The sequence below is a fragment of the Mobula hypostoma genome, chromosome 13 (assembly GCF_963921235.1).
Source record: "Mobula hypostoma chromosome 13, sMobHyp1.1, whole genome shotgun sequence".
Classification (NCBI taxonomy): Eukaryota; Metazoa; Chordata; class Chondrichthyes; order Myliobatiformes; family Myliobatidae; genus Mobula; species Mobula hypostoma.
In genome coordinates this window covers 16859409-16884894 of record NC_086109.1, presented here as the reverse complement: position 1 = coordinate 16884894, position 25486 = coordinate 16859409, and the positions used below count along the sequence as shown (strand labels likewise).

General features: G+C 41.6%; 1 protein-coding gene across 1 annotated transcript in view; it reads right to left on the bottom strand.

Annotated features, from left to right (window-relative positions):
* Positions 1-25486, bottom strand: part of cntn2 (contactin 2) — a 241671-nt gene that overhangs the window by 81278 nt on the left and 134907 nt on the right. The window contains exons 5-6 of the mRNA XM_063065365.1: positions 23311-23406; positions 18272-18481 (exon numbers count right to left, since the gene is read on the bottom strand). Of these exons, the coding sequence (XP_062921435.1) occupies positions 18272-18481; positions 23311-23406 (306 nt within the window). The remainder of the gene's footprint in view (positions 1-18271; positions 18482-23310; positions 23407-25486) is intronic.

The following is a 25486-nucleotide window of genomic DNA, read 5'->3' as shown; positions in this document are numbered from 1 at the left end:
ACTAGTAAAATTAGTGTTTCTTGTCGCTGGTTATGTTGTCAAGGTGAGCACTATTAGTGTCAGAAAGGGAACTGTTTCTGTAAAAGGCAATAATGGTGTTTATGCAAAATTCTGCCTGGTCATCTGGAGTAACGCTAATTACAGAGCCAGGTTCCTTTTAGTCCTCTAGAGGGGATGTTAATACTCACCACTGTGACATAAGTCTCATAGAACATAGAACATTACAGCACATTACAGGCCTTTCATCTCATGTTGTTGTGGCAACCTTTCCATCTACCCTATGATCAATCTAACCCTTCGCCCCTACATAGAGTCATAGAAAACTACAGCACAGTAAAAGGCCTTTTGGCCATTTAAACTGCCTACTCCCATCGACCTGCATTGGGACCATAGCCCTCCATACCCCTACCATCCATTATCCACCCAAACTTCGTTCAAACGTTGAAATTGAGCTTGCCCGCACCATTTGTGCTAGCAGCTCGTTCCACACTCTCGTTCCACAATGCCCTCCATATTCTTCATCCTCCATGTGCCTGTCTAGGGGATACTTAAATGACCCTTATGACTCTGTCTTCTACCACCACTCTCTGTGTAAGAAACTTACCTCTGTCATCCACCTTATACTTTACTCCGATCACCTTAAAATTATGCCCTCCGATTTCTGCCCTGGGAAAAAGTCTCAGCCTTCGCCTCCTACATTATTTGATCTTGAAGATAATTGTCAACTTAATGCTCTGGGGTTGGCTGAGTTTGAACTGATTTTATAAAGGAAGTGAATACTTGTTCATTTTTAGGTAGTGGGTGCTGTTTGCGAGAATTTCATATCATCCCTAGTTGTCCGTTGGAAGCAATCTGCTTTCGTATGACATTGCAATAAGCAGGGTTGAATCTTCCCAAGCAGTGTTTAAATCAAATCTCTGCCAGCAACAGAGTGAATCAACTTCCTTAGCCTGTTGGAGAGAAGGACAGATAGCAGGAAATCTCTGGGCTGATGTTTCACCCAGTGTGGCAAGTCATTCTGCTCAAACTCTGAGAGCCAGAGGAGGATATTCAGCCCAAGATTACTGTGGTCATTCTCTGAAAGACTAAGACTCACAGCTCTATTGCTTTCAGTTTATAATATTGATTTCAAAGTTATTATGAATTGTGCTTCCACTATCCTTTCAGGCAGTGCATTTCACACACAGCACTGGATAAAAAAAAATCTCCTTATGCCCTCCTGAGAATAGTTATCTTTTCTAGCAGTGTCTGTGTGTTAATAATCGAGTTGAGAGGTTGTATAGCTCAGGTCTGCACTTATATTGAAAAATACCATATATTTCCTGATGACACCAAGTGAATGCTTCTGTTGCCTGCCCCTCTGTGCATCACAAGAAGTGCTGGGACCAGCACATAAGTGTCGTCTCAAAGAACTTACAACAGCGCTTCCACTTTCCCAGAAGTTTGCACTGATTTTTCATGTCACTAAAAACTTTGACAAACTTTTATAAATGCACAGTGGAGAGTATCTTAACTGCTTGCATGAAGGCCTGATACGGAAGCACCGATGTCCGGGAATGGAGGAGATTGAAGAAAGTGATGGATTCAGCCCAGTCCATCACAGGCAAAGCCCTTGCCACCGTTAAGCACATTTACATAGAGCACTGCCACAAGAAAGCTGCACCCGTCATCAAAGACCCCCACCATCCAGGCCATGCCCTCTTCTCACTATTACTGTCAAGAAGAAGGTACAGAAGCCTTATGTCCCACATCACAGGTTCGGAAACTGTTACTAACCTTTAAACATCAGGTTCCTGAACTAGCATGGATAACTTCATTCATCACCACTCTGAATGGATTCTGCACTCTACAGACTCATTTTCAAGGGCTCTTTACAACATATGTCAGTATTATTTTTATAACAGTTTGTCCTCTTTTGCACATGCTTCAGCTCAACTGCCTATCAACTCTCCCTGGTTCCCCTCCTCCTTCATTCCCTTCCATTGTCCACTGTCCTCTCCTATTAGATTGCTTCTTCTTTGGCTCTTTACCTCTTCCACCTATCACTTCACAGCTGCTTATTTCATCCCACCCCACTTCTCGCTCATTTGATCTCACCTATCACCTGCCACCTTGTACTACCTCCTCTCCCCCCTTCTTATTCTGGCTCCTTCCCCTTTACTTTCCAATCCTGATGAAGAGTCTTAGCCAGAAATATCAATTGTTTATGGTCCTCCATAGACTCTGCCTGACCTGCTGAGTTCCTCTTCCTCCAGTATTTTGTGTGTGCTGCTCAGGATTTCCAGCATCTGCAGAATCTCAGGCTTTTAGCAAGTCTGTAAGTGTCCTTTGAGGTTGTAATAGTACAACAGATAGGGCGAGCCAATTAATGTGTTTTGTATGTGAATAGTCGATAGGCCTTTGGTAATTTACCATGCAAGAGGTTATCAGACAAAATTAGAACAAGTGGGATTGGGTTAATAAAATGACACAGGCTACAGATTGGCAAATGGATTGGGAATGGGAAGAGAGAGGAGGAATAAGTGAGATATTTTCCTTGGGTGCCTGTTGAGTCACTGCAGGAACTTTGTGGGGCTATAGTCTTCCCAGCCCTTATCAGTGCAACATACCCAAGTTTTCTGGTGACACTGATTTGAGAGGACAATGAAAAAGCCATGCAAAGTCACGATAGATAGAATATAATATGGAAAATGTGAAGTCATCCACTGGGGAGGGAAAAAAACATGTAAAAGGACAAGGGATTAAAAGACTGTTTGGAGAGACCTGAGTGTCTTTGTACACCTATAACTAGAAGTCAATATCTGGGTATAACAGCCAATTAGTAGAGGAAATGGCCTTTATTGCCACAGAATCTGATACAAGTGTAAAATTGCTTAATAAAATTACACAAGGCCCTGTTAAATTAGTACCCAGAATGCCTTGTACAGTGAGTGTTATGAAGGTTTACCAGATTAATTGTTAGTATGGGGGGATAATTTTATGAGGGGAGATTAAACAGATTTTGCACAATAACCTCAAGTTCTGAAGAATGAGAAATGATCTTATTCAAACAAAAAATTCTTAAGGGGCCTGACAGGTCAGATGAAGGGATAATATTCCTACTGGTTAGGTGTCATCAAAGTAGGAAGACACCCTAGCCAATGGAAACATCATCCCTCCTTCTAACCTCCATCCCTCCATCCCAAGTTTAAAAATCCGAAATTGTGATGAGAGGAAATTTCTTCAAATTGGAGAAAGCTAAACTTTGGAATTTTTTTCACATCTACAGAGGTTAAGTTCATTATATTCAAGGCAGAAATCAATACATTTTTTAACATTGAGGCACTCAAGAGATGAATACGGTATCTGAGTACAGGAAAAGAGCATGGAGTTAAAAGATCAGCATGATCTTAATGAATGGTTAAGCAGGCTCCAGGGGTTGGATGGCCTATTCCAATTTGCTCTTCTTTTGTTATTATGATACTTAAAAATTGTGAAAGTTGTGGCCAGTCTCACTGCAAAGAAGAGCTCTTAATAGAGTAACTGTAGCCTTTTCTTTCTTGATCAATAAACTCAGATCTTTGGAACAATCTTGCTCATCTTTATTTATCTTTGGAAAATGATTCTGTGGAGGATGATAATTTCTGCTGTATTTCTTTTCAAACAGCATCCATCTCCAACAGGCAAGTTTTGAAAACTCCACAATGTCTTCCTTTGTTGATTTTTTTTTTGTCATAATAAAGAGACAGCCCCTGCTGGTAATAGCATGCCGATATTTTGACTGAGTGGTCAGTTGTGATGGATATTCAAGGAGAGCGTGCTGCTGCTGCTCTGTGAATGTAGGTGGACATCATTGCCAACTCTGGTCCCTGCTCTCATCGAACAGTAACATGCGCATAGATCAATAGATAATAATCAGCAGTAGCAATCTCAGACTGTTTCGCCTTCCCCAGCCATAAGCTTCCCAACTTCAATGCCAGTGAAATCAAACTTGGCTCATAGCAGGAATTGCATGCTTATAGCTTAAGCAAAGTTTAACTTTAAGTTTAATTGTCATTTAACCATACATTAATACAAACAAATGAAGCAGCATTACTCCAGGGCCAAGGTACAAAACATAATACCAACAGTCATACCCAGCACAAGGCACATACAGCACATATAAGTTAGCTGTAAAATACATACAAACAAAAAAAAATAGTCTAAGTCCCTGAGTCCAAGAAAGTTGTTGCAGTCTGCAGCCAAAGTGAATACAGCTTATCTTCTGTCGAGTGAACACTGAAGAGCTGCACTGGTGCCTCCTGCACTGACTCCAACGTGTCTGTCCTGGACGCTGCAAACAGATGGCACTGCAGCTTGAGGCCTGGTCCTCACTATAACTGAAGCCATGCAGCTCCCCTGCTGTATGCATCCACCGTTCACCAATAAAACAGTAAACCACACTTGCAGCAGCCCATATTATCAGAGTTTTACGACCACAAGAAAAGTGACAAAAACAATCACTCACTGTTCAACCGCACACCGCCTTCGCACACTGACTCCAATACCTCTCTGTAGCGGGCTGCAGCACAGTCCGCACTAAATCCAGCTCCTACAGTTTCTCCATCAACGAGCAACTCGCTGATGGAGTAGACCTGCGATACTTGAAGTCCTTTATGTCCCGTAGCCTCTTACAATCATTAAAAATACGTTTAACAAAAGACATTGACACCTTTGGAAGCCACCGTGTCTGAGCATGCTGCTATCTTACCAGAGGTAGCTACGTTTTTCTGAAACCCCTCACCAGCTAAGGATTAATTCTGAAGGGGATGATGCTTCTACTAGAGGTACTGGGATCTGGCTAGGTGGCTCAGTCACTAAGTTAATTCAGTACAACTGACAATGATTGAAGCGACAGAACCCGATGTTTGGACAAATATTTAGGTGCCAGGCCAGATTGAAAAGGTCAGGGTGTCGGGACCAGAGGTGAAGGATGGGTTCGCTGCTCCGCTCTGTGCTGAACAAAGGATCTGTGGACAGAACTGTCTTTGTGGACTTCAGTTCAGAATGCTAACTGCTTGCGTTCATTGCTTGCATGATTTGTTTTTTTTCTCTCTGCACTTTGAGTGTTTGACAGTTTTCTTTTATTATATTTTGTTTGGGGTTTCTTTGTTTTGAGACTACCCGTTAGGAGTGGAATCCCAAGGTTGTATAATGTATCCATACTTTGATATAAATGTACTTTGAAATTTGAGAATAAAATGTGCTTTGAAGTTTGATTGGGCAAAGTTCACTGTGAATAAAAATGCAACAGTTGATACTTGGAGCAAATCTGGAATGTGAGCCCTTTCCATCCAATTATTTGGGAGAAGGTTTGCGCTTATTAAGTTTGAGCTTCAGGATTTCATTCATCATTTTCCTTCATTCCAAGAAATTAAGGAACAAATGTGTTCTCAAGTTTGTGCTCCTACATATTGGGATTAAATTTCTAATTCTTCAGGGAATCAAGGGATGAGAGGGACAGGGTCAGAAAATAATAGATAAGCAACACACACAAAATGCTGGTGAAACACAGCAGGCCAGACAGCATCCATAGGAAGAAGCACAGTTGACGTTTTGGGCTGAGACCCTTCATCAGAACTAGATAAGCAGCCATGATCTTGATGAATGTTCGAACAGTTCCAAGGGACAATGACTTTCTGCTCCCACTTCTCATGTTATGTCACTTTAGAAGTGCAGTAAGTGATCACTCAGTGAGCGAAGAATTACAGGAATTAACATCACACCTGGTCATACAGGCTGGGTGGTATGGTAGTGTAGTGGTTAGCATATGGCATTGCAGTGTCAGTGACCAAGGTTCAATTCCTGCTGATGTCTGTAAGGAGGTTGTACGTTCTCTCCGTGACCATGTGTGTTTCCTCGGATGCTCCAGTTTCCTCCCACATTCCAAAAACTTATGGTTTAGTGAGTTAATTGTTCACATGGGTGTAACTGGGTGGTGTGGGCTTGTTGTGCTGGAAGAGCCTGTTACTGTGTTACCACCAAACAAAAAAAAGACATCCTAACAACCAGAACCAAATCTATAAACAATAACAAAGAAGATAATAATTTGTGATCAGAATTCCAATCCATTATAGGACGTGATATCAATGGTTAAAAACAAAAATAATTCAATGATAAGCAGTCTTACTTTGTTTGCCCAGGCAAAATAGCTTAGTAAACCCAAGAGATTGCCTTTTGTTAGGGTAACACGCAGAAAATGCTGGAGGAACTCAGCAGGTCAGGCAGCACCTATGGAAAGAAATGTCGGTGTTTTGGGTAGAAACCCTTCATCGAGACAGGAGACAAAGGAGGAAGAAGCCAGAATAAGAAGGTTGGGTATGTGTGTGGGGGGTTGGTGAGGGGGTGGGTAGGGAGTGGAAGGAATATAAGCTGGAAGTTGTTATCTGCTTTTGTCAGGTGCTTGTTGATTGGATCTAGAACGTAAAGAAACACTAAATCTGGACCAATCCCAGATTAAGGACATACTTGTTTCTTAATTAACTAGGATGAAAGAAATTGCTGAATGAAATCTTGAAATTCAAATTTTACCAATGCAAACGTTACCCCAATAATTGGACAGAAAAGGCTTACATGTCAGATTTGCTCAAAGTTTCAATTGCTGCCTTTTGTATTTTTATTCACTGTGAACATTGGCCAACCATTTTCCATTGCACTGAACAGTGCTCAGTTTAATGATGTTATACTGATGGGTAGAGATGTAGAGGGATAACAGGGGATTTGTGTGGAACGTAAAAACTGCATGGATCAGCTAAATTGCTGTATGGTTGACTTCTCTGATGTAGATTTTATGTCATTCTATATAAAATTAATTGCCCCTTTTTCGGCAAAATTCCAAATGCGTCGGGACAACTCTTCCTTTTGATGTATCAATGTTATTTGCTGCAGAAGTAAAAGAAAATATTAAACCTATGATTCAGATATACCAAGTACTATTACAGAACTTGCTGATATCTATGTATCATTTTTGAAATTATAGACTATCTATTGCGGGCACGCTATGTTGGTGAATATGTGAGCTGCCCCTCAGCACTTCCCCAGGTCATGTTGGTTGATAAACACTGTATGTTTCAGTATTCATTCGATAAATTAACAGGGGCAGCCTAGTAGTGTAGTGGTTAACACAACGCTTTACAGTACAGGTGACCTGGGTTCAATTCCCGCCGCTGTCTCTGTGGAGTTTGTACGTTGCCCCTGTTACAGCATGGGTTTCCTCTGGGTGCTCCGGTTTCCTCCCACAGTCCAAAGATGTACTGGTTGGTAGATTAATTGGTCATTGTAAATTGTCCCGTGATTAGGCTCGGGTTAAATCGGGAGTTGCCGGATGGCGCAGCTCAAAGGGCCGGAAGGGACTGTTCCGCGCAGATTCTCAATAAACAAACAAACAAATAAATAAATAAAATCTGAATCTGTCTATTACACCAATTCTCTCACATGCATATTATCATCATTACATGCCATGTCAATGACATGGGAGATCATGGCCTTTTGACAATGATGGTTCTTCACCAATTTTTGTACAGAAGTGGTTTGCCATTGCCTTTTTCTGGGCAGTGTCTTTACGAGACTGGTGACCCCAGCCATTATCAGTTCTCTTCAGAGATGGTCGGCCTGTTGTCAATGGTCACATAACCAGTGCTTATGTTACTCACCAGCTGCTAGTACGACCATCCACCGCCCGCCCCCATGGCTTCATGTGACCCTGATCAGGAGGGCTGAGCAAGTGCCACACCAAGGGCGACCTGCAGGCCAGCAGAGGGAAGGAACGCCTTCCTCTGGTGGAGATGTATCTCCAACCTGCTCCCAAATGCATGTAGTAGCAACATCAAAGGCAACAAAAGCCAACCAGCAAAGTAGTTAATCCACAAGCAATCCACAAGAGGAACTCAAGTGGGCCGAACAGCATCTGTGGGGGCGGTGGGGGAAGGAATTGTTAATGTTTCCGGTCGAAGTCCTGCATCAGGATATCCTGCTATGTTCAGCACCCAATGCACCAATACCACAACCTGAGAAAGGTAAGAACCCAGTGCACCGATAGCTGTCATATCCATTAATCTATGTGCCAATACTTGCCGTAAGAATGTACAGTGTACTGTTACCTGTTACATTCAATACCCAGTGTATCAATATCATTACTTGCTACATCCTATATCCTGTGTACAAGTACCAATACCCTTGAATGGAAATACCTACAAAAAGTTACAGATACAGCCCAGCCCTTCACAGTTGAAACCCTCCCCACAATTGACCACATCAACAAGGAGTGCTGTTGCAGGAAAGCAGCATCCATCATCAGGGCCACCACCACCCAGGCTGTGCTCTCTTCTTACTGCTGCGGTCAGGAAGAAGGTACAGGAGCCTTAGGCTCCACACCACCAGGATCAGGAACAGTTATCACCTGTCAACCATCAGGCCCTTGAACCAGAGTGGATAACGTTACTCACGTTAACACTGAACTGAACTGATTCTACAGCTCACGTTCTCTATATTACACTGTGCATTATTTATTTATTATTTGTTTTTTTTTTTGTTTTTGCACATTGGTTGTTTGTCCTTTCTCACTGTGTAGTTCTTTCATTTATTCTATTGTGTTTCTTCGTATCTACTGTGCATGCCCACAAGAAAATGAATCTCAGGGTAGCATATGGTGGCATATACATTGATCATGAATTTACTTTGAAGCTTGGAAATCTTCTTTGAAAACATATCCAATATACTGTACACTAATACCTGATACATCCATTACCCAATGTATCAATACTAATAATTGCTATATGCAACATCCAGTGTACAGACACCAAATTTGTACTATCCAATATACTCTTGTATGAGTACCTGCAGTATCCAACACTGAGGAAGGAACAGCATATGAGTAAGTTATGAGGAATCGATCCGAGCAATTTCAGAATCAGAATCAGAATCAGGTTTAATATCACTGGCATGTGTGATATTTGTTGTTTTGTGGCAGCAGTACAGAGCAATACATCAAAAAAACTGTAAATTACAATTATATATATATATTTAATTGAATAAGTAGTGCAAAAAAGAGAGCCAAAAATAGTGAGGTAGTGTTCATGGTTTGCTTCATTGTCCGTTCAAAGGTGGCATGTAGCGTAGTGGTCAGCACAACGCTTTACAGTGCAGGTGACCCAGATTCAAATCCCGCTGCTGCCTGTAAGGAGTTTGTACGTTCTCTCCGTGACCATGCGGGTTTCCTTCAGGTGCTCTGGTATCCTCCCACAGTCCAAAGACGTACCGGCTGGTAGGGTAATTGGTCATTGGATACCGTCCCGTGATCAGGCTAGGATTAAATCAGGGGATTGCTGGGTGGTGTGTCTCCATGGGCTGGAAGGGCCTATACCAGGTTAATTGGTCATTGTAAATTGTAGGATTAAACTGGGTGGTTGCTGGGCAGCACGTCTCCAAGGGCCGGAAGGGCCAATTCCACACAGTATCTCAATCAATGAATAAATAAATCTGATGGGGGAGGGGAAGCAGCTGTTCATAAAATGTTGAGTGTGTGTCTTCTGGCTCCTGTACCTCCTCGAATTTGAAATTCCAACTTACAGTTTGAAAGGTTAGTTTGTTAATTTTCTTTCATTTGATAATGGCAATAAAATCATTGAGAGAGTTGATGGTTCGTCCTTCTGCCAGCCACTCACATTGCCAATGGCAATATTTTGCTAAATCGATCGGTTTGTATTATATAAGCTATCAGATAACTGCTGGTAACACACCTGTGGTCATTTAACTAGGGTACAATATCACTTACAGTATAATAACAATAATCTGGCAAATAATGAGACTCAGTGCTTCAGATAACAATGATACATTGCAGAGTATGAATACTTATTAATGCAGTTTTATGTTACCAATGCATCATAAAAGTGCAATTGCAGTTTGTTGGAGATACATAAATGAGCAGCTTGCATAACACTAATGATATTGTGTATATATCGATGTAATAATTCATCGATATCAATGAGCATGATAGAATTACAAAATATTTCAGATTTATTATTTCCCACACATCGTGGAGACATCTACTGTGACTTAAATGACTCTGAAATGTTTGTCTGGCATCACACTCTAGTCATTACAAGCGAAATGCAATCTCAAAGTAAGAATGCAACAAATATCATGGTAAGTACGTTCCCGGATTGGTGTAAGTCTAGACAAAGTGGCTTTTCTGGTTTATTTGCAGTGATAGAGTTGTACAGCACAGAAATAGTATGGTAGGGCAGCACAGTAGCGTAGTAGTTAACACAACACTTTAACCATTGAACCAGTGACCCCGGTTCAATTCCTACCGCTGCCTGTAAGGAGTTTGTACGTTCTCCCTGTGACCGCTAGGGTTTCCTCCAGGTGCTCCAGTTTCCTCCCACCGTACCAAGTCATACCAGTTGGTAGGCTAATTGGTCATTGTAAATTGTCCTATGATTAGGTCAGGATTAAATCAAGGGATTATTGGATGGCATGGCTGAAAGGGCTGGAATGGCTTATTCCATGCTGTATCTCAATTAAACAAAGAAACAGGCCCTTTCACCCAACTCATTTTTGCTGACCAAGTTCTCACCCTGAGATAATCCCATTTGTCTATGTTTCATTCATATCCCTCTAACTCAGGGGTTCCCAACTTTTTTATGCCATGGAACTTTACCATTAACCAAGAGCTTCCTGGAGTCTAAACCCTTCCCATCTAATCTTTAAAATGCTGTAATGTTGGGTGGAGAGGTGGAAATACATCTCTTCCAAAGGAGGTGTAAGGCGCTCCTTCCCTCCGCTAGCCTACAGGTCACCCTTGGGCAAGGTGTAGCACCTGCTTAGCCCCCCTGATCAGGGTCAGGAGCAGCCATGGGAGTAGCTGGTGGATGGTTGTGTGAGCAGCTGGTATGCATCACAAGACCCAGTTATGTGACCACTGACACTAGGCAGACAATCCCTGAAGAGTATTGATAACGGCTGGGGTCGCCCATCTTGTAAAGACACTGCCCAGAAGAAGACAATGGCAAACCACATCTGCAGAAAAATTTGACAGGAACAGTCATGGTCAAGACCACGACTGGCCATGTTATACAACACATCGCATAATGATGATAATGACAATATAATGTGAAGAGTGTATTAGATTCAGATTTTATTTATTTATTTACTTTATCGCGATAGAGCGCAGAACAGTCTCTTCCAGTCCTTCGAGCTGCACCACCCAGCAACCCCTGATTTAAACTTAACCTAATGATGGGACAATTTACAATGACTAATTAACCTACCAACTGGTTAATTGATGATGATGATGATGATGATAAATGTAGCTGCCTTTACAGCCTCCTCTGAGCTTGTTACATATACTCATTACCCTCTGGTGAAAAAGTTGTCACTTAGGTCTCTTTAAAATCTTTTGCCGCTTACCTCAACGTCTTCTAGATTTATACCCCTGTACCCTGGGGAAAAAAGACTATGACTGTTCACCTTCATGATTTTATATACTTTTATATCAGAGGTTCCCAACCTGGGGTCCGTGGACCCCCTTGCTTAACGTATTGGTCCAGGGCATAAAAAAGTTCGGGAACCCCTGTTCTATAAGATCATTCCTCAGCAACACATACATAAATGCCAGGCATCATCTATGAAAAGGAGTAAACAGTCGATGTTTCGGGCTGAGACCGTTCATGAGGAGTCCTGATGAAGGGTCTTGGACCAAAACATTGACTGTTTACTCGTTTCCGTAGATTCTGCCTGGCCCACTGAGTTCCTCCAGTATTTTATGTGTGTTGTTTTAGATTTCCAGCATCTGCAGATTTTCTTGTGTTTGTGAAGATCACTGCTCAGCCTCTTATGCTCCAGGGAAAAATCTCTCTGCCTCTGGTTTGGTTCTGAGATCTGGTGTTGTAAGGAAGACTTTGCATTGCTGGAACACCATGGTGGCCTTATTTTCAATGCATGCCCCAATTCCAAACTCATGAGAGAATGTCACAGAGCTACATCAATAAAAAAAAACTTACACATCCAGTTTCTGACTATGTCTTCTAAACCTTCGAGCAAGAAAAATAATACCCACTGTTTCAAAGGAAATACATACACTTTGAAATGTGACTGCACAGCTTGCTAGATAGTACCTTCAACGGACAAGCAAATATCGGTAGGTATTTACTGTAGCTTGATATGAACTAATGATCTGGGTCTTTCAGATGCTATGATTATTATTGTTAAATATTTCAGAAATGCAGACTTCATTAAATGCACACTAGATCTTTACGAATTCAAAATGTGTGAGGAATTATTGTATTTGATTTTCCCAGATCTTTATTTCATTTAAACACTGTACAACTTCTGAGAATTTCAAATTATTGATATTATGATCACTAACTAGAATGCAGACAACAAAACACCACAGCTGCAGCCGTGGCAACAGTCACTGGGTATTGACTAACTATTGTTTACTTAATGTGTTGTGAAAACTTCCTTATGAATAATTTCATAGTACAGCCGGCATGGATCGGCACAGAAACAGATTGTTGATAACTTAGCTAAGGTTCGGATTTTGATGTGATATTTCAGCCCAGCCTTAAGCTCCACAGCCTGAAGCCACAATAAATAAACACACATGCATACATCTCAAAATACTCTTCATACATGAAGAGTGTTCAATTACTAGGTCAAGAACAAAATGGGTAAAAAAAAAGCCCCGACAGATGGAGCATAATAGTAGAGCATCTGGCAGATTTTTGATGTCTGGTATCTTTTTGAGAATTTATGTTCCATCTGTTTAATTAACCAGTACCACTAATCTTACCAACCACTGTGTGTGTGCTTGCTTGTTGTGCTGTTTTTCACTATATTCCTCTCATGATAGTTATTCCCCATATAGTTTCACTGGCTAGTCAAATTCTCTTTATTTCAATACAGAGACTATTAATGTGATAGGTAGATGTACAATCTTCAGTTTACATTCATGCTTCTTTGTGTGTTTTTAAAGCAAAATGGTGATGAGTTGTGGAGCATTAGGCCTATACAGACTCTTTGTTCCAATATGTCAGTGAATGGGATTCATTAGGATGGGCGAATAAAAATAAGGCAGGGGCAAGTGGACCAGCCATTGTGAGAGGGGGGCCAGTGTTGGATTGGCTTTGGTTCATTAGGCTTGGGCAAGGTAAGTATCTGGTAACTTTCTTCTTCTTCTTTGTTCTACATTCCTCGTCTGTTAGGGTGCAGTTAGTGCAGGGAGAATGCCTCCAGGGGTTGTAATTTGTTCTGTGTATGAGATGTGGGAATTCTGGGAGATCTCCAGTCTCCCAGGTAACCACATCTGCACTAGGTGCACCGAGCCGCAGCTCCTCAGAGAACATGTCAAGGAAATGGAGCTGCAGCTCAGACACCTTTGCTGCATATGGGACACGGAGGAAGTGAGAGACAGGAGCTACAGGGAAGTAGTCACTCCTAGGTTACAGGAGACTGGTAACTGTCAGGAGAAGGAAGGGAAATGGGCAGCCAGTGAAGAGTACCCCTGTAGCCATTCCCCTCAATAGTAAGTATTCCACTTTGGATACTGTTGAAGGGGATAACCTACTAGGGGAGCTGCAGCGACGGGCATTCTGGCACCGGGTCTGGTGCAGTGGCTCAGAAGAGAAGAGAGGTGAAGGGGACTGCAGTAGTGATAGGAGAATCCATAGTCAGAGGAATAGATACGAGATTCTGTGAGCGCGGTAGAGACATCTGGATGCCATGTTGCCTCCCTGGTGCCAGGGTCAGGGAAGTCTCAGATCAGGTCCATGGCATTCTAAAGAGGGAGGGTAAGCAGGCAGAAGTTTTGGCGCATATTGGCACCAATGACAAAAGATGAGGAGGTCCGGAAGAGAGATTTTAGGAGCTGGGTAGAAAGATGAAAAACAGGACCTCCAGGGTAGTAATCTCTGGATTGCTGCCTTTGCCATGAGGTTAAGAATAGGATGATTTCGCAGATGAATAGGTGGCTGAGGAACTGGTGTAGGGAGAAAGTTTTCAGATTTCTGATCATTGACATCTGTTTTGGGGAAGGCACGACCTGTACAAAAGGGACAAGTTACACTTGAACCCAAGGGGGACGAATGTCCTTGTGGGCGGATTAGCCTGAGCTGTTCGGGGGGGGGGGGGTTTAAACTAATTTGCCAGGGTTTGGGAACCAGAGTGATGGGACTGAGGATGAGGTCGCTAGTTTACAAACAGAGGCAATGTGTAGTGAGGAGAGGCTGCTGATAGGGCAAAATTGCAGTCAACAGGATGGGACAAAATTGAAAAGGATAATGAATACAGGTATTATATTTGAATCCATGCAGTATACAGAACAAGGTAGATGAACTTGTAGCACCGTTAGAGAATGGCATGTATGATGTTGTAGGCATCACTGAATCATTGCCGAAAGAAGATTATAGCTGGGAGCTTAATGTCCAAGGATATGCATTGTATTGAAAGGCTAGGCAGGTAGGCAGAAGCAGTGGGGTGGCTCTGTTGGTAAAAAAATGAAATCAAATCATTGGAGAGGTGACATAGGATCAGAAGTTGTAGAATTGCTGTGGGAAGAACTAAGAAGCTGCAAGGGTAAAAAGACCCTGATGTGAGTTGTATACGGACCTCTAAACAGTAACAAAGATGTGATCTACAAATTACAATGGAAGATAGAAAATGCATGTCAGAAGGGCAATGTTACAGTAGTCCTAGGGGATTTCAATATGCAGATAGATTCTGAAAATTAGGTTGGTGCTGGATCCCAAGAGGGGGATTTCTAGAATGCCTACGAGATGGCTTTTTAGAGCAGCTGAAGGTTGAGTGCACACGGGGATGAGCTATTGGACGTTGAGCAATAAACCAGAATTGATTAGAGAGCTTAAGGTAGACGAACCCTTAGGAGTCAGTGATCATAATATGACAGAAATCACTGTGCAATTTGAGAAGGAGCTAAAATCAGATGTGTCAGTATTACAGTGGAGTAAAAGAAATTACAGAGGCATGAGAGAGGAACTAAACAAAATTGATTGGAAGGGAACACTAGTAGGAATGACAGCAGAGCAGCAATGGCTGGAGTTTCTGTGAGCAATTTAGAAGACACAGGATAGATACATTCCAAAGAAGAGGAAGTATTCTGAAGGCAAAATGATGCAACTGTGGCTGACAAGAGAAGTCAAAGCCAACTTAAAAGAGGGCATATAATAAAGCAAAAAATGAATGGGAAGTTAGAGGATTGGGAAGCTTTAAAAAACCAACAGAAGGCAACTAAAAAGCCATAAAGAAGGAAAAGATGGAATATAAAAGTAAGTTAGCCAATAATATTAAAGCAGATACCAAAAGTTCCTACAGATATATTAAGTGTAAAAGAGAGGCAAGAGTAGATACTGGACCACTGGAAAATGATGCTAGACAGTTAGTAATGGGGACAAGGAAATGTTGGATGAAATTAATAAGTATTTTGCATGAGTCTTCACTCTAGAAGACACTAGCAGTATGCCAGAAGTTTGAGAGTGTCAGGGGCAGAAGTGTGTGAAGTTGCCATTACTAGGGAGAAGGTGCTTGGGAAACTGAAGGGTCTGAATGGAGATAAGTCACCTGGACCAGATGGCCCACACCCCTGGGTTCTGAAAGAAGTGTGCCAAATGGCCCAATTCTGCCCCTATATCTTATGGTCTTATGTCCATGACAACATAGAACATAGAATAGTACAGCACACCACAGGCCTTTCGGCCCACAGTGTTGTGCTGACCTTTAAACCCTACCTCCCATATAACCCCCCACCTTAAATTTCTCCATATACCTGTCTAGTAGTCTCTTAAATTTCACTAGTGTATCTGCCTCCACCACTGACTCAGGCAGTGCATTCCATGCACCAACTACTTTCTGAGTAAAAAACCTTCCTCTAATCTCCCCCTTGAACTTTCCACCCCTTACCTTAAAGCCATGTCCTCTTGTACTGAGCAGTGGTGCCCGGGGGAAGAGGCGCTGGCTGTCCACTCTATCTATTCCTCTTAATATCTTGTATACCTCTATCATGTCCCCTCTCATCCTCCTTCTCTCCAAAGAGTAAAGCCCTAGCTCCCTTAATCTCTGATCATAATGCATACTCTCTAAACTAGGCAGCATCCTGGTAAATCTCCTCTGAAACCTTTCCAATGCTTCCACATCCTTCCTGTAGTGAGTCGACCAGAACTGGACACAGTACTCCAAGTGTGGCCTAACCAGGGTTTTATAGAGCTGCATCATTACCTCACGACTCTTAAACTCTATTCCTCGACTTATGAAAGCTAGCACCCCATAAGCTTTCTTAACTACCCTATCTACCCGTGAGGCAACTTTCAGGGATCTGTGGACAGTACCCCCAGATCCCTCTGCTCCTCCTATATGCCTAGCTGAGTTAGTTCCATTTATTTGCTTTTGGCCTGTATCCATCCAAACTTTTCCGATCCTTGAACCTGTCTAGGTGTCTCTTAAATTTTACATTGAAATGGCTCTACCATTTTGTTTAGCAACTCGTTCCACTGTGCGTAAAACTTGTCTCTCTGGTTACCTCTAGATCTTTCCCCTCTCACCTCATAGCTCTGGTTTGAGACTCCCATACGGTGATAAAAGAACTGTAACCATTCAACTTACCAATGTTTTTCATGACTTTATATACTCCACAAAGTCATCCTGCAGCCTCCAACACTCCAGGGGGGAAAAACATCTTTGCTTATAACTCAAGACCTTCAGATGCAGTAACATCTTTGTGAAACTTCTCTACACACATTGCAACTTAATGACATCCTTCCTGCAAATAGGCAACCTGAACCACACACAGTAATCCAAGTGCAGTCTCATCAATATCTTGCACAGCAGTGTAGAGAGACTTTGATTTGTATACCATCTTTTATAATCTCACAATAAGTGCTTCACTAATAATGAAGTATTTTTGAATTGCGCTCTCTGTAGCAACATAGAAAATTCAGCAACCAATTTTGCCCAGCAAACTTCAGAAACAGCATTCTGCTAATAACTACATAACTTACATTTAGTGACCACTTTATTACGTACACCTGTACTCCTGCTTGAAATGCAAATTTTACTCTGCCGATCATGTGGCAGGAAATCAATGCTTAAAAGTGTGCAGACATGGTCAAGAGGTTCAGTTGTTGTTCAGACCAAACATCAGAATGGGGCAGAAATGTGACCTAAGTGACTTTGACCATGGCATGATTGTTGGTGCCAGAGAGGGTGGTTAGAGTATCTCAGAAACTGCTGACCTCCCGGCATTTTCACACACAACTGTCTCTAGAGTTTACAGAGAATGGTGTGAAAAACAAAAATCATCCAGTAATCATCCAATTCTGTGAGTGAAAACAACTTTGAAGTAGATGGCCTACAGCAGCAGAAAACCACAAACATACACTCAATGGCCACTTTATTAGGTACAGGAAGTATTTTAGTATCCATGGTTTCAAAATCATAAGGTCTTTCTGATCCCCTGACGGAACCTATCTGTCAGTCTCTGTCTCTCTCTGTTTGTCTGTCTCTCCTCCTCTGACATTCATCTTCAGATTTCACCTTCACATGGATAGCTGTGCATCTGGAATAATGTCGGGACTAACTACTTCCATGGCCAAAACTTTACCATTGTTAAGTTTAGCTTTCGTTTTGGGGTTCCACTTTGAAATCTAACTCTCTAAAGCAGCAGATGGAGGCCATTCAGCCCCTTAAATGTATTCCAACATTCAATTTGATTAGATGTAGTTCTCCATTCACCTAAAGTTCAAATTTCAAAGTAAATTATATATATAGATACAGCCCTGAGATGAGAAAAGACAAACCTGAGATCCATTTTCTTGTGGGCATACTCAATAAATCTAGTAACTATAATAGAATCAATGAAAGACCACACCAACAGGACGTGTGTAAAATACAGCAACATGTGCAAATACAAAAAGAAAGGAAAAATAAATAAGAGTAATAAATAAATAAACAATAAATATTGAGAACGTAAGTTCAGGAGTCCTCAAAAGTGAGTCCATAGGTTGTGGGAACAGTTCAGTCATGGGGCAAGTGAAGTTCAGGGAAGTTATCCCCATTGGTTGAAGAACCTGATGGTTGAGGGGTAATAACTACTAATAACCTCCCTGGGGTTCACAGATAACATCTGATTTGATTCCACCCTTAGAATGCACCTTGTTTTAACCTCAAACTCTGGCAAGTGACCAGCACCAACAAACAACTGGCAAACACCGGAATTTACTTATTAAAGATAACACGTACTGACCTACAGACTGCACAGCCAGAGAAATGGACTTGCTGAAAACACTGGTTGTAGCATAGTCAATGTGGCTGGTGAGATAGCAGGAATAAGCCCCTGTGTCTGAAGTCTTTATTCTGGCGATGTAGAAGTTCCCTGTCACTTGTGAGATGAAGCGCCGGTCATCCGGTATAATGAAGTTTGGGATTTCACCGATAAACCAACGATAAGAAGGACCTGTAGTGCAAACCAACATTAAAAGACAAATGAATCATTGTGGCAGTGCTTAAGGTAAGTTAGATTAAGGAGCTTAGACGAGAATGATAAGTGAATCATGGAATTACTGTACTCAAGTGATCCCACTACCTCTACGTTATCCCTATACTTCTGTAAATGTTTCCTTTTGATATGCTTATCCAATTCCCTTTTGAGAGTTAGTATTGAATCTGTTTCTGACACTCTTTTATGCCGTGCACGGAAGATCATAACTACTGACATTATGATAAACATTCTGCTTGTCTCTCGCACTGTTTTTTTTTCTATTTTTGAAGTCTCGTCAGGTTTTTGAACCTCCTACTAGAGGTAAATTTCTTTTGCTTTGCATTATCGAAGGCCCTCTTCATTTTGAACACCTCTGTCAAATCTCTAAATCCTCGGAAGTGGGACCAGGCTTCTCAATAAGGAGAAATAAAGAGAAGGAACAAAGGACTTCAGGAACTCCTCAAAATTGGTATTGGAAAGGAGGAATGCAGATGCTGAAGTTTCCAATCTTTAATGCAATAAAGGTGCAGAAAAGATTTCAGAGGTTGACAATATTCCTGGCGTGAGAATTATAACTATTGATTGATGGATCGAGTTGGCAGGACCTCCACCTTAACATTGAAAAGATTACAAGTTGACATAATAACAGTCTTTAAAATAATGAAATATTTCCTCTTGTGAAGCGATGGGCAAGATGCCCTTGATGGTTGAAAATATATCCAATGGAGAATTCCAAAGAGTCTTCTTTTCACTGAGTGCGTTAGAATGTGCAATTCGCTATCTTGTGAAGCAGAGAAGATCAATAGCACAGATGCATTCAAGGGAATCTGGGTAAATTCATGAGAGGGAGTACAGAATGCTGATTAAGTGGGATGAACAATGAGACAGTCAGATTTTGATTAATATTTTGGCTGTACTTCTGGGATGGAAAACTACAACCCTTGAACTATGTGGTCTAAATATGATTGACATTATTATCTTATGTATTTACATTTATTGGATTTTTTATGATCATGTTCTTTAGCTGATTGTGGTTTTTTCTGTGCTGCATCAAATTTGGAGCAACAATTATTCCATTCCCCATCACACTTGTGTGCTGGCAATGACATTAAACAATCTTGAAACTTGAAGCTGCCTTTTGAAATGGTCTGTCAAGCCATTCTGCTTCAAGGGGGTTAGGGATTGGCAGTGAATAATGGGGTTTGCCACTGATGTGCGCCGCTATGATCAAAGTAAGGGAAAATAAAACACGGGGAATTCAACAAGGACGGAACAGGAAGCTGCGTGTGACCACTTATTGAAAGCACGATATGCAGCCTGAATGAGATTTCTGTTTCCTCCGCTGTCAACTGGCTGCATTTAACAAGGCACGTGGTTTATGTTTGTCTGCACAGTAGATCACTTGTTCTTAATCTGATGATGCATTAACTGATATACCTAGGTCAGGATGGTGTGAAACTTTAAGGAAAATAGCAAATGTTGCAAAATCCATGCATCTGTGGACTGATAAAGTGCTGATGTTGGTGGTTTTGAACAACACACCCAGAATGCTGGATGAAATCAGCAGGTCGGGCAGCATCTATGGAGGGAAATAGGCAGTTGACGTTCTGGGCAGAGACACTTCAGCTGAACTGGAAAGGAAGGGGGCAGAAGCCAGAATGAAAAAAAAGGTAGGGCAAAGGGGAGAAGCAGAGGTAGTCAGGAAATTGATGGGTCCAGGTAAGGGGGAAGATAGGTGGGTGGCTGAGGGGCAAATGAAAAGGAATAATGAGAAAAGCTGGGAGGTGATAGGTGGAAGAAGTAAAGGGCTTGAAAAAGAAGGAATCTAAGGAAAGGACAGTGGACCATGGAATAAAGAGAAGGAGATGTGAAACCAGAGGGAGGTGATGGGCAGTTCATGTAGGCAGAATAGTGGAAGCAAAATAGAGAGAAGGCCACTGGTAAGAGCTAAAACAAAGTGGGTGGGTGGGGGAGGGTAAACAAGGAACATAGAGATTACTGGAACTTAGAGAACTCGATGCTGATGGCATCATGTTGGAGATACCAAGACAGAATAGGAGGTGTTGCTCCTTCACCCTGCATCTGGCCTCACTGTGGCCGTAGAAGAGGCCATGGATAGACTTGTTGGTGTGGGAATGGGAGTTTTGAAGGAACCATTGGAAAAAGCCTTGCCAAGTTGCTGCTATTTATCCTGTCAATGCTAGACACTGCAGCTGTTGTTGGAGAGAGGAAATGTTCAGTGTGGTGGATTGACACTTATTAACCAAACTGTTTTGACCTAGAGGGTGTTGCATGTCTTCAGATGTTAGAATTACACTTATCCAGGCTAGTGGAGAGTATTAAATCACACTCTTAATTTATATCTTGCAGCCAAAAGACTGAGAATTCAAAAGATGAAGGACTGACTACAGAATAATAGTCTAAGGATCTGCTCTAGTAGTTATAGAATGTGAATGTGCACCCATTTCTGTATAATATTACAGTAATCCTTGCACTACCATTTTATCAGTGTGAACTTGAAATCTTGTAAATCTTGTAATCTTTGATTTGTAAATCTTATTTTTAAGGTAACTTATTTTTTATTCTTCCTTACTTCTTTTCGAATATTTGTATATCTGTGCACTTGTAATGCTACTGTGACACTCTAATTTCCTTTGGGATCAGTAAAGTATCTGTCTATCTATAGTGTTTATAAACTTGCTCCAGTTAAAATTTTGGTTGTCAGTGATGTGGGAATTGGTGATGGGAATGATGAGGATGGAGACCAAGGAATACAGGAGTTGGCCATTGCTTGACACTTGCAAGATGTGATAACTTTGTCTGTCCAAATTGCAATGAGTCTAGGCCTTTTTATATGTTGGCATGGACTGCTTCATATTTTGTGGACTTGGAAAGAAATTGAATGTGCGGTCATTAGCAAACATTCCCACCCTTTCTGATGGATGGAATGTCCTTATTCCAGTAATTTTTACAACCAATGAAATCTGCCAAACTACTGCCAATATAACTGTAGAGTCATAGTGTAATAAAGTGCAGAAACCTGCACTTCAGGCCGACTCTGTGCCAACTTTGATACCCACCTAAGCTTGTCCCATCTGGTCAAGTTTGGCATGTATCTCGCTAAAGCTTTCTTATCCGTATACGTATCCAAATATATCTTAAATAACACTATTGCACCTCAACTACTGACTTTGGCAGCTCATTCCATATACATGCCACCTTCGTGTGAAAAATGTTGCCACTCAGGTCCCATTTAAATCATTTCCCTCTCAGCTTTAAGCTATACCCCCCAATTTGTGGTTCCCTTTCCTTGGGAAAGAGACTATGTGCATTCACCCTCTCCATGCCCCTTGCAATTTTATTACCTCTTTAAGGTCAAATGATACAAAAAAAAATCAGATGATCTGCATTACATCTTGCTAGTTATGGGAGCTGGTTGTGTGTAAAGTAATTTGCACCTTTTGGACTTTACAACTACCCTTTGAAAGTAATTTATTGACCACGATTTCACAATGTTATGAAAGATGCAATATAAACACCAATCTTTCTAGATTTCGACATGCCCAGGCACCATTAATAAGACCGTAAGACATACGAGCAGAATTAGGCCATTCAGCCCATTGAGTCTGCTCTGCCATTCCATCATGACTGATCCCGGATCCCACTCAACCTCATACACCTGCCTTCTCGTCATATCCTTTGATGTCTTGACCGATCAGGAAACTATTAACTTCCGCCTTAAATTTAGCCACGGACTTGGCCTCCACCACAGTCTGTGACAGAGCATTCCACAGGTTTACCACTCTTTGGCTAAAACAATTTCTCCTTACCTCTGTTCTAAAGGGTTGCCCCTTAATTTTGAGGCTGCCCTCTAGTTCTGGACACCCCAACCACAGGAAACATTGTCTCTACATCCATCCCATCTAATCTTTTCAACATTCGGTACATTGAGGAATTCCTGAAGAAGATGGCAGAGTTTGTCATTGAAATGTCAGTTATAATCGATACCTGTACCCGGCTGGAAGCCTGAGAAGAGATTATCTGTCATATCTGGTAGGAAAGCACGAGATCCTTTTTTATAACCGATTTTTCTATTTGTTTAAAATATACTCTAAAATTTGACACGAGCAATCTGAGTCGATGCCTTTGCCACTCTGTAGCAAATAAAAGGTCATGTTGTGTCATGATCTAGGCTGGGGAGTTTAGAATCTTCACTTGAGATGCTAAGAATTTTACTGGGTTTCTGTTGTGGAGTTTACAGTATTTTGTTGGTAGGAGCAAATAAATGGCTTTTTGTGCGATTTACTTTCAGACTTAAACACTCTGATGAATGAACCAAGGTGCTTAGTCAAGGAAACATGTAGGGCAAGTGTACGTAGCAGGGTATTGCAGACCTAGGAAGTGCTGCATTGTCAACAGGACTGACTTTCAGATGTGCTGTTACACCAATCTGTTTAATTTCCCAAAGAGTTACTTTCAGATGAGTGAATAAGTGTCCTGTCCAGAATCCATTCTTCAATGTAAAGGTTGCTAATACACTTACTATCTGTGGGATTTGCAGCATATTCTGCATTCCCTGTACAACACCAGTGACTACACTTCGAAACAAATTGGAAATATTTTAAAGAACCTTGACGTACCTTCAGGTTGTGAAGGAAACTATGTTAATATAAAGGCTCTTTTTCTTTTAAAGCATGAGAAAAGGCCAAAGTCGTCAAGGAATTCCATGGTTTTTGATTGGCTCCATACATCCAAATTACAATAAACCATTGAAAGGAATGCGGTTTACGTTGTACAGTGATTACCTGGATAATGTGGGGATGGGTTGCAAGGTAGAACGACTCCTGCCCCTTCCTGTACCTTTATAAGATCCCGCTCCTCTGTTGAAAACTGGGAAAGATCTGTCAATAAAAAAAGTGAGTTAAGTATGCGTCAGCGAGAAATTTCAATGATGCTTGTCACATTTCTCCTCATCCTCCCGGGGGCGGGGTGGGGGGAAGACGGTGGTGCGACAGTAGCGCACGTGGCCACTTCGGTGATGAATATCTGTTCTTTGTCAAGTAGGAGACTGTGCACAATCCTGATTTGATGGAGGCAGATGTGAGAGTACAGCAGAACATATGGAAAACTTCTGATGTTGCTACTGAACTTCCGCTGCTGCTGTGTGGTAACCGGAATCTCCGGAGCAGGAGGCCCCGAAATCCTCGGCTTTGCGTGTTTCAGTGGCCAGGGAGAGGTCGAAGGCGCTCGGCAGAGGATGGCGCTTGGGAGGCCGTATCGGAGAGGCTGCTCGGAAGCTTGGAGTTTTCGGATGGATGGACTCAGGGTCGGCTGGGGTCGGCTGCTTCCAAGGTATCGGCAAGTTAACGGTGCCTGGAGGTTTATGGCAGGGAGTTTCTCTCTTTTGCCGCCTGCTATTGGGGACTCAGGAGTCGATCAACTCGGGACTTTGAGAACTTTTTTTTTACAGTGCCTATGGTCTGTTCTTTATCAAATTATCATATTGCTTTGCACTGCTGTAACTAAATGTTATAATTATGTGGTTTTGTCAGTGTTAATCTTTGGTCTGTCTTGTTTTCTGTGATAGCACTCTTGAGAAACATTGTATCATTTCTTAACGCATGTATGCATTTCTAAATGACAAGAAAAGAGGACTGAGTGTTCTCATAATCTAATCATTATGCTGTGGATGTATCGCAGAATATTGTCAGGCGTCTCAGGGTCAAGGATGACTTGCACTCCAGCTCTATTTATTTTGAGGTGATTGAGGAGTCCTGTTTGGGATCAATAGAGACTGTTTCTCTTGGAGCAGAGGGATGGATGAAAACCCAGTTGTGACTGCCGTGAGTTGGCTCTCGGTTAATCTTTCTGCCATGTGGTTTAACCATGTTCAAAGTTCAATGCAAATTTATTATTAAAGTACATACAGTATAGGTCACCATATACTACCCTGAGATTCATTTTCTTGCAGACATTCACAGCAGAACAAAGAAATACAATAGAATTAATGAAAAACTCACACACAGACAAATACTGTCAAGCAACCCATATACAAAAGACAGTCTGTGCAAATCCAATAAATAAATAAAGTACATACATAGATAAATAGATAAATAAACAGATAGATGGATAGATAGATAAATAAATAATAGATAATACATAGATAGATAATGAATGAATGAATAAATAAATAAATAAAGCAAGCAAACAAGTTGAGAACATGAGCTGTAGAGACCTTGAAAGTGAGTTCATAGGTTGTGCAATCAGTTCAGAGTTGAAGTGAGTAAAGTTACCCACGCTGATTTAGGAGACAGATGTTCAATGGGTATTAACTGTTCCTAAAGTGTGGGACCTGAGGCTCCTGTATCTTCTTCACAATGGCAGTAATAAGAAGAGAGCATGGCCTGGATCTCTTCAGAATAGTAACAGAAGAGTGACCGGATATAATCCCAACTCCAGAACAAAATGATGTCACTAAGCAGTGATTTTAGATTTCAGAGGCCGTCACCTTTGAAGGACATTCTTTGCTGACCTCAATACTTAAGGGATCCGAAAGAAGGGTTAATCTACCCAATAATTGTTATGACAACAAACAACAAACAATTTGCTTGACTCTGTGGATTGAGCAGCATCTGTGTACGGGGAAAAGGAATTGTCAACATTTCAGGTATAAACACTAGGTTTTCTGATGGAGAGTTTCGGCCCAAAGCATTGTCAATTCCTTCCTCCTCATAAATGTTGCTTAGCCAGCAGATGCAATCTTCCAAAAGGTTGTTTGTTGCTCCAGGCCACTGAAGCTGGAGTCTTGTGTATCTCCAGTGATTATGGGATGGTGACGATGTTTATTTATTTATTTGTTGAAATACAGCGTGGAATAGGCCTTTCCGGCCCATCAAGCCAGGCTGCCCAGTAACCCCCGATTTAAACCTAGTCTAATCACGGGACAATTTACACTGACCAATTAACCTACCAACCAGTATG